The sequence below is a fragment of the Cydia strobilella genome, chromosome 9 (genome assembly GCF_947568885.1).
Source record: "Cydia strobilella chromosome 9, ilCydStro3.1, whole genome shotgun sequence".
In the NCBI taxonomy this organism is placed as follows: domain Eukaryota; kingdom Metazoa; phylum Arthropoda; class Insecta; order Lepidoptera; family Tortricidae; genus Cydia; species Cydia strobilella.
The window spans coordinates 12,745,878-12,760,846 of record NC_086049.1 but is presented as its reverse complement, the minus strand read 5'-3'; the positions used below and the strand labels follow the sequence as shown (position 1 = coordinate 12,760,846).

At 37.3% G+C, this 14,969-nt stretch overlaps 4 protein-coding genes across 4 annotated transcripts in view; all 4 read left to right on the top strand.

Annotated features, from left to right (window-relative positions):
* LOC134744419 (uncharacterized) overlaps window positions 1-14,969 on the top strand; it is a 291,804-nt gene that overhangs the window by 118,806 nt on the left and 158,029 nt on the right. The window lies entirely within an intron of this gene.
* The window catches only part of LOC134744337 (uncharacterized), a 58,689-nt gene that overhangs the window by 18,369 nt on the left and 25,351 nt on the right, over window positions 1-14,969 (top strand). The window lies entirely within an intron of this gene.
* LOC134744000 (uncharacterized) lies at window positions 3,487-5,990 on the top strand. The gene is made up of 2 exons (XM_063677632.1): window positions 3,487-5,836; window positions 5,932-5,990. The coding sequence occupies exons 1-2, from the start codon at window positions 3,487-3,489 to the stop codon at window positions 5,988-5,990; spliced, it is 2,409 nt and encodes an 802-aa protein (XP_063533702.1).
* Window positions 6,013-7,308, top strand: LOC134743999 (uncharacterized). Its single transcript, XM_063677631.1, has one exon. The coding sequence runs from the start codon at window positions 6,013-6,015 to the stop codon at window positions 7,306-7,308; it is 1,296 nt and encodes a 431-aa protein (XP_063533701.1).

Sequence of the window (14,969 nt, the reverse complement as noted above, 5' to 3'; positions counted from 1 at the left end):
TTATTTCATAATAATAAATTAAAATATAAATTATGCTGCGTTAATCTATTTACGTGAATTTATTTTATGATTATCAATACGTTAAATATATTATTCCTATAATCCATACTTCATAACTTCACTAATTAAATTGTACTTAACTCCCAAACTCCCAACCGGAGGCCGATTTGAACTTACAATTTGATGTTAAATATGTCAATTTCGTTTCATTTTGTCATTATTCGCCTATGCATCTCGCTCGTATAACTTCAAATATATTTTTGCGTGTGAGTTATAACATAATATAAACAATCAATTAATAAAACACTGAAAATTCGAAGCCTCGAAGAGAATAAATAGGGGGGGGACATTATTTCCTCATAATATGCAAACCATATTTAATATAAGTAGCTATATATAAACTTTATCGTATCTACTTAGCACGAGAGCATAAAAGCTAAGTTTATGGGAAGTCAAATAAACTTTACTGTCTGTACTAAACCTCTATTTCCGCATAAAAATTTCACTCGTAATGCACACACAGCTGAATTTTTAATGGGCTCTTTTTACCGGTTACTTTCTAGGGGGTTACCCTCTCGGTGTTAATTCTGAGACGACACATTTTTCTAGTCTGTTTGTTAGTAACACGGTTTTGTGGTGAGGGAATGAGACGAAAACATTTTAAGCGGCGAATAACACAGAATACGGATGCGGGTCGGCATGGAAGGTTGGACACCTAAGGTAACATTACGACAAGACCACCCTCCTAGACAGACATTGTATGTATGTATAAGTATACACACACACGAATATACCTGTAAAGCCAGAGATACATTAAAATGTGTGTACCAATGGCACTGTCACGTGGGTATTTTCTTTAGGACTATATAGGTATGTGTTTACCTAATTGTCTTAACTAAATAAGCTGAGTTTTAATTAAAAAGTTTCAGTATACATATGTATACGTGTGAGTGAAGTTATTTAATCCTCCTAAATAGTATTTTAGCGTTTCCCTGGAGAGATGAATGAGATGATCCGCTTGCTCATGAATCTCGCGGTTATTTCATCAAATATTGTTATCTAGCATATGGGCAATTGGGCAGAAAGGAAATGAAATTAAGACTGTTTTGTCATTAACATAATACAATTTCAATAAGGCATAACGTTTCTTTGATATTGGCAAAGAACTCGCAATGTTTTGTAAAACAAAGCATTGTCGTGTTAAAACGATAATGCATCATGACGGCAAGGCAACGTAGTTCAAAAGCCCTAGTACAACTCTTATTCAGTCCCGTTACAACTGCAACAGTGCCAAAACACATTAAAAGAAAAACATTGGCACAAAGCCATTTCCACAGTCGGCCGGGCGTTTCCCTCGAAACCCTAAAAACACAGACACATTCCGCAGCCCCATAAAGTGCACCTATCGTTACAAATTGCAGCATCCCTGTCCCCGGGGGCAGATCCCCTGTTCCGTGTCACGGTGAGACGAGAAACATCTGAGAGGTGAATACACGGTAATTGAGATTTGCAGCTATAGAACCAGACGGATAATTGTATTGCGTAACATACATTGGAATCCGTTGGCCATCTTAGTTTTGGCAAAAACAAAAATTGATAAGTACATGAAAATTAATTGCACAACTATTTCTTAAATATTTTGATAGGTATTTGATATCAGAAGTTTATATCAAATTTGCCTAGTGGATAAATTTATTAAAACTGTTATTTGTTAATTTTGTGGAGGGTAATAGAACAACTACAAGTCAGAAGTTTATTTGAGGAGAGTTTTCAAAGGGGCTTATTTTTCTATGGACACCATACAAAAATAAGCCCTTTTGAAAAGACACTCCTCATTTATAGTCTCATACCGTAAGTAAATCATTAAAGTTATTTTAGTAAGTACTGCCTAACTGTGTTTAATGTCTAAACCTTATTGCCAACTTTGATATGTATTTAAGCTTATAAATTATAAACCATAATGTCAAGGTAATATTATTATGAAGATCTTCTAATACGTATCAAGAAGTTTGAAGATGTATCTAAGTTAGCTCTAAATTGCCAAAGCTTAAAGATCTGCCTGTAGTTGATCAGTAGACACTTTAGCAATATGTCGCTATTGTGTAGTGTAGCAGTACAATTCGATTTCGCGATCTATCTACCACGCTTTACCACAAGTGGACGTTATGCTGTGTACTTGTATAAAATATTATAGAATTCCCTTGCTGTCAGGTTGGTGCTTTATTTCATTATTGACAAGGGACCCTCGTCACGTCAAACAATCAATATTCCACAGTGCAAGGCGACTTCCGCGAGGATTTGTCAATTGTCACGTCACAAGGAAGCTATACGCTCACGTCCACTCACATTTGCCTCTCTAAACTATTATCATAGAGTAACTTATACTAGAGCGGTACTGTCATAGTAAATTTTGTAACCCCAGTAAATTCACTGCCATCTGTCGACACACTTTAAAACTAAAAATGAAGATTTATAAAAATACGATAAAATGTATTTAAATATGGATAAATGATTTTTTTTATTTGCATTAATTATTTTTATGATTTTGACCCATGTTCTTTCACTGATATGCGTTAAAATTGTTAAATAACAAACGAAACGGTCAACGCCATCTATACGACAGTAGGCCAAAGCTAGTAGCGCCCTCTGAACGAGAATCAAATTTTCTTGATTTTCGAGGCACGTTTTTTCCTTAGACTGTATCCATCTATTACGGAGTTATATCTATCTTTGCTATTATATACCTACGTCCAACAATTCCCTTTGTTGCGGCAAGCAAGAAAGCATACTCAATTTCATGGTAGATGGCGCTGCGCTGCACACATCGCGCGCTACGGGTTTCCTGCGACCTATATAAGCGCGGCCATTGTCAAGCTTTTTACTTTTGCAATATCCTTCAAAGAAATAACATGTCATGTATACGCGTCTAATTTATTAATAATATAATTGTGTTGCAAATCGGCGTTTCAATTCTTATTTCACGTTATGAGGAATTAGAGTCTACAAAGTGGTCCATTAGAGCCGGAAATATAGTGAATTAGTGGTGAAAAACGAACAATCGCAGTGAAATAAGAATAATTTTGAGAGATTATAGACGTCACGCATCGAACATTCTAGAACAAAATAAATGAAGAAGGAACAAGAGTGAAAAAACAAAATACGAACAATGATGAAAAAAATACTAAAAATACGAGAAATAAACGATGAATGAATAATATTTACGAGGTTTCAGTGCATAAATACAATAAATAACCATATCGAGTACCGCGAGAACAATAATTGAGTGATTTTCGTAAAAATAGTCGGCGCTTCGGTGTAAACATTGGTGTAAACAATGGACATAAAACTGTGAAAATACATCGAGATTCGTAATAATTTTGAAGAAAACGTGTAAAAACGAGCAAAGCTACGAACATTTAGTGTTTTTCAAGCCAAAAGAGTGAAGATTCAAGATATTTCGTAAGATTTTACTACATAACCTACAAAATGGATACTTACGTGTCGGAACAAGAAATTACTTACGAATTAATAAGAAAGATCGGGATAAACTTAAAGAAGCAAGGAAAATCACGTATTACGAAAGGCTATGTACAAGCTAGAATTGATACATTGAACGAGTATTGGCAGAAATTTCAAACAAACCATTTCCAAATCTTGAAATATGCAACTACGGCTCAGAAAAAGGAGCATAATTACTTCACAACCGACTTGTACTCCAATGGAGAAGAAGAGTATTTTGTGATTAAAGGAGAGTTATCGGATACTATCGAGCTATTCAACAAATCCGAAACTTTGAGTGAGCAACCGCAATCGCAACCGCAATACAAGTCAACGTCGGAAGTAAACAAGCATTCTACGCAAGAGGTGAAGCTTCCAAAAGTGATCCTGCCCCAATTCTCTGGAGATTATCAAGAATGGACGTCATTTAGAGACCTGTACACGTCGCTCGTTCATAATAAAACATCGCTGAGCAAGGTACAAAAACTTCATTACCTGAAATCAAGTGTCACCGGTGAAGCTGAACAATTATTGAAGCATCTGCAAATAACCGAGAAAAACTATGATGTTGCATGGGAAACTTTAGACAAGAGGTACAACAACAAACGCATGATAGTAAATACCATCTTGAATAGATTTATGAATCAAAAGAAAGTGTACAACGGCACATCTAGATCTATCAGAGAGCTACTCGATACTACCCAAGAATGCCTGAACAGCCTTAAAAACAACGACGTAAAGATTAACGAGTGGGATACTATCGTGATTCACATTATACTCAACAAATTGGATGACGAGACGCGCAAACAGTGGGAAGAGGAGATAAAAGCGCTACCTGTACAAGAGTTGCCGAAACTAGAGAAGTTTACAACCTTCTTAGAGACACGTTTCAGAGTGTTAGAAATGGTTCCATCTACAACCTATTCGAAGGACAGAGAGAGAGCTATCGTGAGACAGAGATCCTTTCTAACAAGCCCCGCTACAACTACAATACAGTGTTCCTACTGCAAACAAAACCACTTCACCTATCTATGCAAAGAATTTGCAAACCTAGATGTCAACAACAGAGTTCAACATGTCCAAAAGGAAAGACTTTGCTTTAACTGCATGTCATCAAAACATAATGTGAAAAATTGTAAATCCAGAGTATCTTGTCATCATTGCCAAAAAAGACATCATTCTTTACTTCATTTTGAAAACCAACCAACTGAGAAGAGAGAAAATCCAATACAATCTACATCGAGAGAAACCGCTACAAATTTGAGAGAAGAGACTACTACAAAACCTTCAGATACACCAAAAATAAGAAACTACCTTATCACTCAGAATCATACTGCGCTCATGGCTACCGCACTAGTAAACATTAAGACTGGCCATGGTATACAAGTTCTACGAGCACTCATTGATCCCTGTTCACAAGAATCATTTATAAGTGAAGCAACTGTCAAACAATTACAGCTGCGAAGAAAACCAGCTGATGGATTAGTTACCGGAGTGGGTCATATGTCAACAAGAATCAAGTCCGCTACAGATATAGAAGTTTACTCAAGGTTCAATGACAACTTCAAAGTCAACTGCACAGCCTACATTGTTCAAGATGTCACCGACATTATGCCTGAAGTCCCAATCAGTCCACAGAAATGGAGTCATCTGCAATACTTGTCACTTGCAGACCCAACTTACCATACACCAAGCAACATTGATCTACTACTTGGAGTTCACATCTACACAGACATTTTGATGAACGGAGTGATTAAAGGAGAACCAGGTACTCCCATAGCACAACAAACTCGCTTGGGATACATCCTGTCAGGAGGTCAGTTGAACAACAACCACATGAGAGAGTTCAAAAGCATGCATCTGAACATAACATTAGAGAAGATGGTAGAAAAATTTTGGGAGACAGAGATATTAGAGTCAGAGGAAAACGACACTCTCACCCCACAAGAACTTCGAGCTGAGAACATTTATCAAGATACAGTAGCAAGAGATACAAACGGAAGATACATCGTATCACTTCCATTCAAGTGTGACAAACCTACTTTACCAGAGAATTCTAGAGAAATCGCACTGAGAAGATTCATGAGCACTGAGAGAAGATTAGAAGCAAACACAAAATTGAGAGAATCCTACAATGAGGTCATGAGAGAGTACATAATGTTACAACATATGGAATTAGTTGAACGAGATGAACCTATGAGAGAGCCAGACAGAAGAGTATACCTGTCACATCATCCTGTGATCCGTGAAGATAGAGACACTACTAAGCTTCGGGTAGTTTATGATGCTTCATGCAGAGGAGCCAACGGAGTAAGCCTCAACTCAGAACTGCTAATTGGTCCGTCACTTCTGGGAGATCTTCGAGACATTCTTATGAGATGGAGAACGCATAAAGTCTGCTTTGTCGCCGATGTCATCAAAATGTACCGGCAGATCCTTGTAAGAAGAGAAGACACAGACTTTCAGAGAATACTTTGGAGATTCAGCCCTGATGAAGACATAAGAGAGTATAGAATGCTAACTGTAACCTTCGGAACAGCATGTGCACCATTCTTAGCAATCAAAACCCTGAGACAGATAGCAATCGATGAGGCAAACACAGAAGATTATGCACAAGCTCGAGAAATCATCAACCATTCTTTCTACATGGATGATGTACTGTCAGGGGGAAATACAATAGAAACCGCAGTAGAGGCTAAACGTCAACTGACAGAAGTACTAAGAAGAGGAGGCTTCGAGTTACAAAAATGGTCTTCAAACAGCAAAGAATTCATAAACACAGTAGAACCAGAGAAGAGAGCGAAGAATTCTGAGATAGACATCAACAAAAAAGAGACAATCAAAACATTAGGAATCACTTGGAACTCAAACGAAGATACCCTCTTAGTAACAAACAAAATCAACACTTTATCTGAGCAGCGAGTAACAAAGAGAAACGTCTTAACAGTCATCGCTTCCCTGTTTGATCCAATGGGTTGGCTAGCACCATCTGTAGCCATGGCGAAAATATTTCTACAGAAGACCTGGTCAAGAGAATTATCATGGGACACAGAGTTACCTGAAGACTTGAAGACAGAGTGGAAGACTTTCTGCAGAGGCATAGAGCACCTGTCAGACGTGAAGCTTGAGAGATGGATCGGAACGACCAACAACAGCGAGTTAGTAGAACTGCATGGCTTTGCTGATGCATCAATGTCAGCCTACGCAGCAGTAGTCTACAGCAAAGTAATCCAACCAGACGGAGAAGTCAAAATATCACTCATCATGGCAAAAACAAAAATCTCACCGTTGAAAAAACAACTCACTTTGCCCCGTCTTGAACTGAATGCAGCACTGCTACTGAGCCAACTACTGAAACACGTCGCTACAGCTATGAGAATCGAGCACAACCATACATACGCTTATTCAGATTCAAAAGTAACCTTAGCCTGGATTCTCGGAGACCCGCTGAAGTGGACAACATTTGTGAAAAACCGAGTCATTGCAATCAACAACAACATAGATACAACATGGTCGTACGTGAACACAAAAGAAAACCCTGCAGATCCAGCATCGAGAGGAGTCACACCTGAGAAATTAAAAGAACATACACTATGGTTTCAAGGCCCAACATTTTTACATCAAAGAGAATGGAGAAGAGAACACTATGAAGTAGAAGATACAGATCTAGAAACAAGAAAATCTATCAAATGCGCAACTACTACCTTGTCAGAGAAGACTCAGAAGACAGAAGATTTCATACTTACAATTTCAAAGAGATATTCATCATTGAGAAAACTCATCTCAGTCATAGAAGATGGCTTATCTTAAAAAACAAACATGTAAAAGAAAACTTACCTCAATATGTAACTCATGATGAGCGAGAAGAAGCACTTACAACATGTATCAAGCTTTCTCAACAACTAGAATTTCCACAAGAAATCGAAGCTCTAAGAAATCACACAACATTGAAGAAAAGAAGTCGTTTACTGTCATTTACGCCTTTTCTCGATGACAAACAAATCCTGAGAGTTGGAGGAAGATTGAAACATGCAGATTTAGAGTTCCTGAGCAAACATCCAATTATCCTGTCCAAGAACAACGTACTGATACCACTTTTACTTAACGACGCACACAAGAAGACGTTGCATGGAGGCCCTCAACTGATGACTACATATCTTAGAGGAAGATACTGGCTGATTGACGCAGGAAACACTATAAAAACATACGTGAGAAATTGCTTTCCTTGTGCTAAACAAAAAGCAAAGACAGTAACTCAACTGATGGGTGACTTACCTGAGATACGAGTGAAGCCGTCAAGAGCGTTCCTTACAACTGGTGTAGATTTCGCAGGTCCAGTAAACGTGCGCATGAGCCCTGGACGAGGAACAAAGACTTTCAAAGCATATATAAGCATCTTCATCTGCATGGTAACTAAAGCAATACATATAGAATGTGTGAGCAACATGTCTATGGAAGCGTTCATGGCAGCATTTAGAAGATTTACATCACGAAGAGGATTCGTCAAGGAGATGTGGAGTGACCACGGGACTAACTTCATTTCCTCGAGCAAAGAAATACTAGAGACTTGGAGACTTGGCAAGTCAACAATCCCCGTTGAACTAGCAGCCCTACTAGATACAGAAGGCACCAAGTGGAAGTTCATCCCTCCTGGATCACCAAACCATGGCGGATTGTGGGAGGCCGGAGTCAAGAGTATCAAGTTTCATCTTAAGAGAACTCTCGGAGACGCTACACCTACCTTCGAAGAATTTACAACTCTTTTGAACCAGGTCGAGGCTTGTCTGAACTCAAGACCTTTATCACCACTGAGCGATCATCCTGATGACCTAGAGCCGCTGACACCAGCACATTTTCTTGTCGGGGAACCGTTAGTCACCATCCCGGAGAGAGATTTAACACAACATAAGACAAATTCATTATCAAGATGGCAAAACATTCAGAAAATGCTACAAATATTTTGGAGAAAATGGCAAACTGAATTTCTAACAAGATTACAAGAGAGACCGAAGTGGAAAATCAGAAAACAAGAGTTTAACGTCGGAGACCTCATACTAATTAAGGATCATAGATTACCTCCTAGTAAATGGCTACTAGGTAGAGTTGTACAGAAACACCCTGGACAAGACAACGTGACACGAGTCTACGAAGTCCGCACAGCAACTGGAGTGCTAACCCGCTCGATTTCGAAGCTCTGTCCACTACCAGATGTGAGAAGAAAGGATTCTGCTATTCTTTAGGCGGGAGTATGTTGCGGCAAGCAAGAAAGCATACTCAATTTCATGGTAGATGGCGCTGCGCTGCACACATCGCGCGCTACGGGTTTCCTGCGACCTATATAAGCGCGGCCATTGTCAAGCTTTTTACTTTTGCAATATCCTTCAAAGAAATAACATGTCATGTATACGCGTCTAATTTATTAATAATATAATTGTGTTGCAAATCGGCGTTTCAATTCTTATTTCACGTTATGAGGAATTAGAGTCTACACCCTTGTTGTTGTATTTTTTGTTGTACAGTTGTATTTTACCCGCGAGTGTAGTATTGAAACACGAGCAAGCGAAAGGATTCTATAGTTGAACCACGAGCGAAGCAAGTAGTTCTAAAATAGAATCCTGAGCGTAGCGAGTGTTTCAACACACGAGAAGTAAAATACATTTGCACCCGTGTGTAACACAAAACTTTTCCCCTCACTATAGTGAGGAAAGTGCAACATCCACGGGCGTTAGATCATATTCATCACTGGAATCAGTCATTTTTTTACGATAATACGATATTATAACACAAAACTCTGGAATCTGGAAGTTGTGTATTTTTACGTGTCGGGGTCGGTGAGAATTTTTTTGTTGACAATGTTGACAATGGTTGACATTTCTGACGATGCGTTTTGAAATTGCATCGACTCAACTTCTGCGTTCCGAATTACATTCAACATCATTTAAAAAAAAACAAATGTTTCTTATGTAATTTAAAGTTTATGATTATGACTTAAAATTATAAAAATAAAGCTAAATTTGGTATTTTTTATTAAATTCTCAAACCATTTATTTAATGATAATTAATATCGAACGAACCATTAGTATGAGCGTTTTACGTTTTGTTATGTGTCAAAAGCTACTTAAACACGCTCCATCCAAGTTCAAATTACTTTCCCCACTAGTGGATAAAATGCATTATTCCCCGCTTGTTTTAAAGGATAAAAGACGGCTTTCCGAGCTAGTGAGGGGAAAAATACAAAAATGCCACTCTTGTTTCCTAAACTTGAACATGCTGGAATTTATAACAATTGGCTTTAAAGTTGGGCGCTATGATCCTACTTGTCCTTGTCCTAATATTGTTTATATAATTGGTACCTACACCCATAGTTGGAAACTGTCGGGATGGGAAAAGACAAATTACCTGTCATAAGTAGACGTTGATGACCCTTGATAAATATCCCTTTTGCTATATTATTGTGCTTTAACAATTAATTAAACAATTCCGAAAATTCCAATAAGGGCATCTTATTTAGTCAATCCGTAATTTAACGGGTCGGGTATTTCGCAATGGCGCTATAATCGTGATCTGCTTCTGACTAATTGTTCGAAAGGTATGGAAGTAAACAATCGCATCCATTGTCCAGCTACACAAGAGATCAGCAGAGCCAGACGACAATAATGGCGTGGCAGACTCACGCAGTAAAAGTTGAAACGAACAATTGGGAATGGCCAGTCGATTCCGTGCTTTCCCATTCTACTTACCAGCTAATATTTTTGATGAAACCTAGACAAACTTATCGTATTGTCATGAGACTCGTGGTAAATACGCGTTATTAGCCGCATGATCAAACACAATGTACGCTATCAAAATAGAGAACAATATTATAATATGCGTACGGATAAATATTAGTTCAAAAAGCCGAAACCAAATCAGTTTTATTAGGAGTAAAGCGTCATATAAAATTTAATGCACATTTCTAATTTTCTTTGCGTTCCGTAGACCAAATACAAATGTTTAGACTAGCTAATTTATATCATGAAACCAAGCCGTATCACGTTTACAATCGTGCGGCATGAGAGAAACAGAATAGGTACGTTTCTATTTATATTTGTTAGCATATCAATCAACATCTATAATGATCATTATTAAGTAGTATTAATGTCAGATAAGGAATATAGATACGCGCACGATTTCTTCCTCACCTATGTTACCATTGCCTCCGCGTTGTGTTAACTTTGTCGTATTTAATTCATCATCACCATTCTTAGATTTCATCATAATCATCACGTCAACCGGAAGACAAACTGCTGGACAAATACCGTCATTTGTAGCTGAATGTGTACTACGATTCGTAGGTGAACCGTCAATCTTGACTATTTATACTTCTTTACTTTTTACCAAATTTTATTTTGTTTTTAACCGCCTTCAAAAAAAAGAAGGTTCTTAGTTTGACCCGTATGTTTTTATGTAATCCAAACAAAACCCTAATCGACTTAACACTTTTTAACGGCAGCTGCAAGTTGTTAACCGGTGCATGACATGACACGTTGCACTGTTATCTAAATCGGTTTGCCCATTTCTAAACTAAACACTTTTAAGTGGTCGGTATGTAGTAGACAAGAGAAAACAAATGTTTAAAGTTCTAAAAAACAGGAACTTCCGCATGCATGTGTCATGATTTTGTAGTAATTATATCAAAAAATGCAAGCAAATATGAATTTCACTTGGCAACATTCTTAAAATATCTGAATTTAATATTAGGGTGATGAGTAATGTTTAATGACTTACCTGGCAACACTAAGCGGGAGTTAAAGAGACGGTGGTTCAGACCCGGCCACTTGGATTGGGGAAGTCAAGGAGACAATTAACATCTTGATGGTAACGTAACGGGTGAGCAAAGTTAAAGAGGTACCTCCATTTTATAACACGAGCAATCAAAGAGATACATGTGTTTATGAAAACTGAAAATCGAGTTCGAGAACTCATCATGCTTGTTGTCATGTCATTTACTGTTAAACTCATGTCCTAAACAGCGTTTTAGTCTACATACAACCATACTAAAAAAATCATTAATAATTAGGTACGACAGCTAAGAAAAATAGCACTACTAATATTCATCCTTTACTAATAGTTATATATATCTTACCGATGAAATATTTTATATGCCAACATCATTATCTGATCTAATAATAGATTAGTAAAAGACAGATTAACTATTTACCCGCGGTTTGACTAAGGTGCCAGTCCATAAAAAATCGATTAGGTACATATAGCAATATTAAATGCACTATTAATGAGACTATCCGTGACTCGTATAATAATGATTTTCGTGTTTTCTATTAAATAAATATGCATTTATGAATAAAATATCCGTCCTTAAATTAACTTGGTCAACTTTATCGTCATTCCATTACCGATTTAACTTACTAACAGAATCTTTTGAAATGGAGTTAGATGATGTAGGCAGTTGCATTACTGCTTTTCGGCGTTGAATTTCGCACTTGTATCGTAAATAACTATTACCGGCGCCCCCCGACCCCGACTGCCTGCCCCGGGGCGCCCGGCCCGCCTGCGGCCTAGGCGAGGGGCGGCCGGCAGTATGACAGATCAGACAGATGCAAGACTTTTACTGTTTTAACAATTAAAATTTGATTAATATGAAAGTTTCCTTTTTTCCTCGCAAGTGTGTTGAAAAAGTCGTATGAAACGCGTGTGCATTGGTCATTACACACATCGGCTCGTCTGTAGTGACCAACTTAGCACACTTGTATCACAATGTACAGAATGTACTATTACTCATCTTCGGTTCGTAACTTCGTAAAGAAGGCTTAGAACGCACTGCGCTTAATTCTTTGCGGTTCTAGTCTAATTTCTTGCGGTTTCAGTCTTTTAAGTGCGTGCGCTTATAAAGCATGCAGTACGTTACACTTTTTGCGGTTCTGAAACCGCAATAAAATAGTCGCAGTGCGTTCTCAGCCGAAGAAAGGTACATGTGAGTAAAGGGGCCCACCCAGAAGATATCAGCCTGTCAGTTAGAACAAAAATTTGACAGGCCGATATCGCCCGGCGGACTGGTAATGGGTGGTTAAGGTATTTCGTGAGCAGTTGACACCGCTCATCGTTCCGAGGACCGGTCATTTCCTCCTAATGACAACCTGTCCACAAACATTGGCCCTTCATTAGTAATAACGTCCGATGACCTATATCGCCGGCTTCTTCAGAAAACTCTTACAATGCAACGCGCGTTACACGGCCGACGGTAAGCAACTTTAATTAAAAACTAGTCATACATTCCTCGCTGATTTTCTAATAGTTACTTGATTGAGTAGTTCTTTCAGTACTTCGTTTCTGCCTGACACGGAGATTAGATTTCCCGCGTTTTGGTACAAAAATGACATTGACACAATATTTGGTACAATAAAAAGAAAGCGGTTCAAAGTGTTGCCAGATCGTACCTTTTAGTACGATTTTATGTACTTTTTGTACAGCATGCGTACTTAAAACGTACCCCGCCCAAAACCTTACTAAAATCGTACTTTTTGGCTAAACCGTACATTTTAGTACGATTTTACGTACTTTTCGTATAAGCGGTTCAAAAATATGCCAAAATGGCGTAGAAATAATAATGACAGACCAAAAAAGTACGATCTATTTGCGTAAAAATTATTTTTGTACCTTACTATTTTGCGTCTAAATGTCACATCAGGTAAATAATTAGACTAGTGTGGCAAAGGTCGAAAAGTCACAATGCAATTAAGGCTAATGAAGCAAATGTGTGATAAGTAAGAAGTTACAGAAAGTTAAGTTTGGAACGTAACATGGCGCGTTTGGTACTTACATAAAGGCACATAAAGTTGTGTAAGTTACAAGTTAAGTAATAGATTGATTTTGAGGACAAACTCCTAAATTGTCAGGTTGGCTGAATATTAGATGTAAAGGCTTTTCGAACGTTCAATGAGTTTTTTTAAATATTTGACAAGTGACACGGAGATTTCCTGCGTTTTGGTCATTTTGATACAAGAATGACATTGACATTTGGAAAAATATAGTTTGTCAAAGGACTGTCTCATTTCAAACATAGACTGAGAGAATCATACTATCTTTGTCTTACACTAGTACTAGCACCCAATAGAAAAGGATAAGTATAGTTTTCTTTGTCCTTATTTACTGACAAGATTTGCTTGACCAACTATAATTAAAAACCGGCCAAGTGCGAGTCGAACTCGCGCACAAAACGGCAAAAAAGTCACGTTTGTTGTATGGGAGCCCCATTTAAATATTTATATTATTCTGTTTTTAGTACAGGGTAGGCCAATGAAAAATGCATTAAATTTTTTTTAATAATTAATTTATTTACATAAAAAAATATTATTTATTAAAAAAAATTAAATGCATTTTTCATTGGCCCACCCTGTATTTGTTGTTATGGTGGCAACAGAAATACATCATCTGTGAAAATCTCTACTGTGTAGCTATCACGGTTCATGAGATACAGCCTGGTGACAGGCAGACAGACAGACAAACAGCGGAGTCTTAGTAATAGGGTACCGTTTTTATCCTTTGGGTACGGAACCCTAAAAAAGGAAGCGGTTAAATTGTGTGTGGATGTCGAGATAGAGATTGGATTTGCGATAATCAGTTATATTGTCTATTTAACTAATAAAACTTTTTATAAAACGTATTCGGTGTTTACTTGTGTCATCTTTTACTAGTAATAATAATCATCAAAAATGTTATTGCATTTCTATCTTGAAACTAATAATCGTTTATGAGGATAATAATAGTATTTAATAAGTATTTAATATAAAATAAAAATCAATCAATCAATCAATAAAACCACTGGCTGTTAGGTAAAGGCTACTGCGTCCAAACTATGACCCATTGCGTAAATCATGAAATATCGATAAATAACTATCAAAATCTTAGATCGCACTAAATTATGCACTTAAATTATAAACTTGCTGCATTAGAATTAAAGTTGAAATTTGTATTACTCGTGTTTTCGTAATACGAGGTCGCGAAAGTTACGCGCCGGAGCGTTTCTACGCTTCATTGTCAAGTGTCAAGGCGACAGCTGTAAACAATTTGCCGCGCATCATTGTTGATAATATATCGTAAATCATACTGGTTTAAAAACATTATTAATGTGTTAACTCGACGTTCAATTAATCAAAAAGTATTTCATTTAATAAATGCTTACACTTCCTAAATTTTAATCACGCACAATACGCACATAATCTACTATACAAGTTTTAACTAACTAGCGATCTAAGTCTAGAATATCTCAAATTGAATTTTATTTTCAGTACCTATTCTAAGCCAATGAAATCATAAATCATTTATTCGTTTCAACCAAAAATAAACAATCAAACAAGAAAATCCCACGACATAGATAGTAAGTAGCAGCACACCTCTGTAATCATAAGGATGTTGTGATATATTTTGTCACTTTGGCTGCAACTGTGTATTTGACGCTGACTGTACTCAAGGCA

What these genes read in the sequence shown, in the direction of transcription:
- LOC134744000 (XM_063677632.1), top strand. Translation starts at nt 3,487, where the DNA reads ATGGATACTTACGTGTCGGAACAAGAAATTACTTACGAATTAATAAGA. An exon ending in CAACTCAGAACTGCTAATTG is followed by an intron (nt 5,837 to 5,931) that starts GTCCGTCACTTC and finishes ATGTACCGGCAG; the next exon opens with ATCCTTGTAAGAAGAGAAGA.
- LOC134743999 (XM_063677631.1), top strand. Translation starts at nt 6,013, where the DNA reads ATGCTAACTGTAACCTTCGGAACAGCATGTGCACCATTCTTAGCAATC.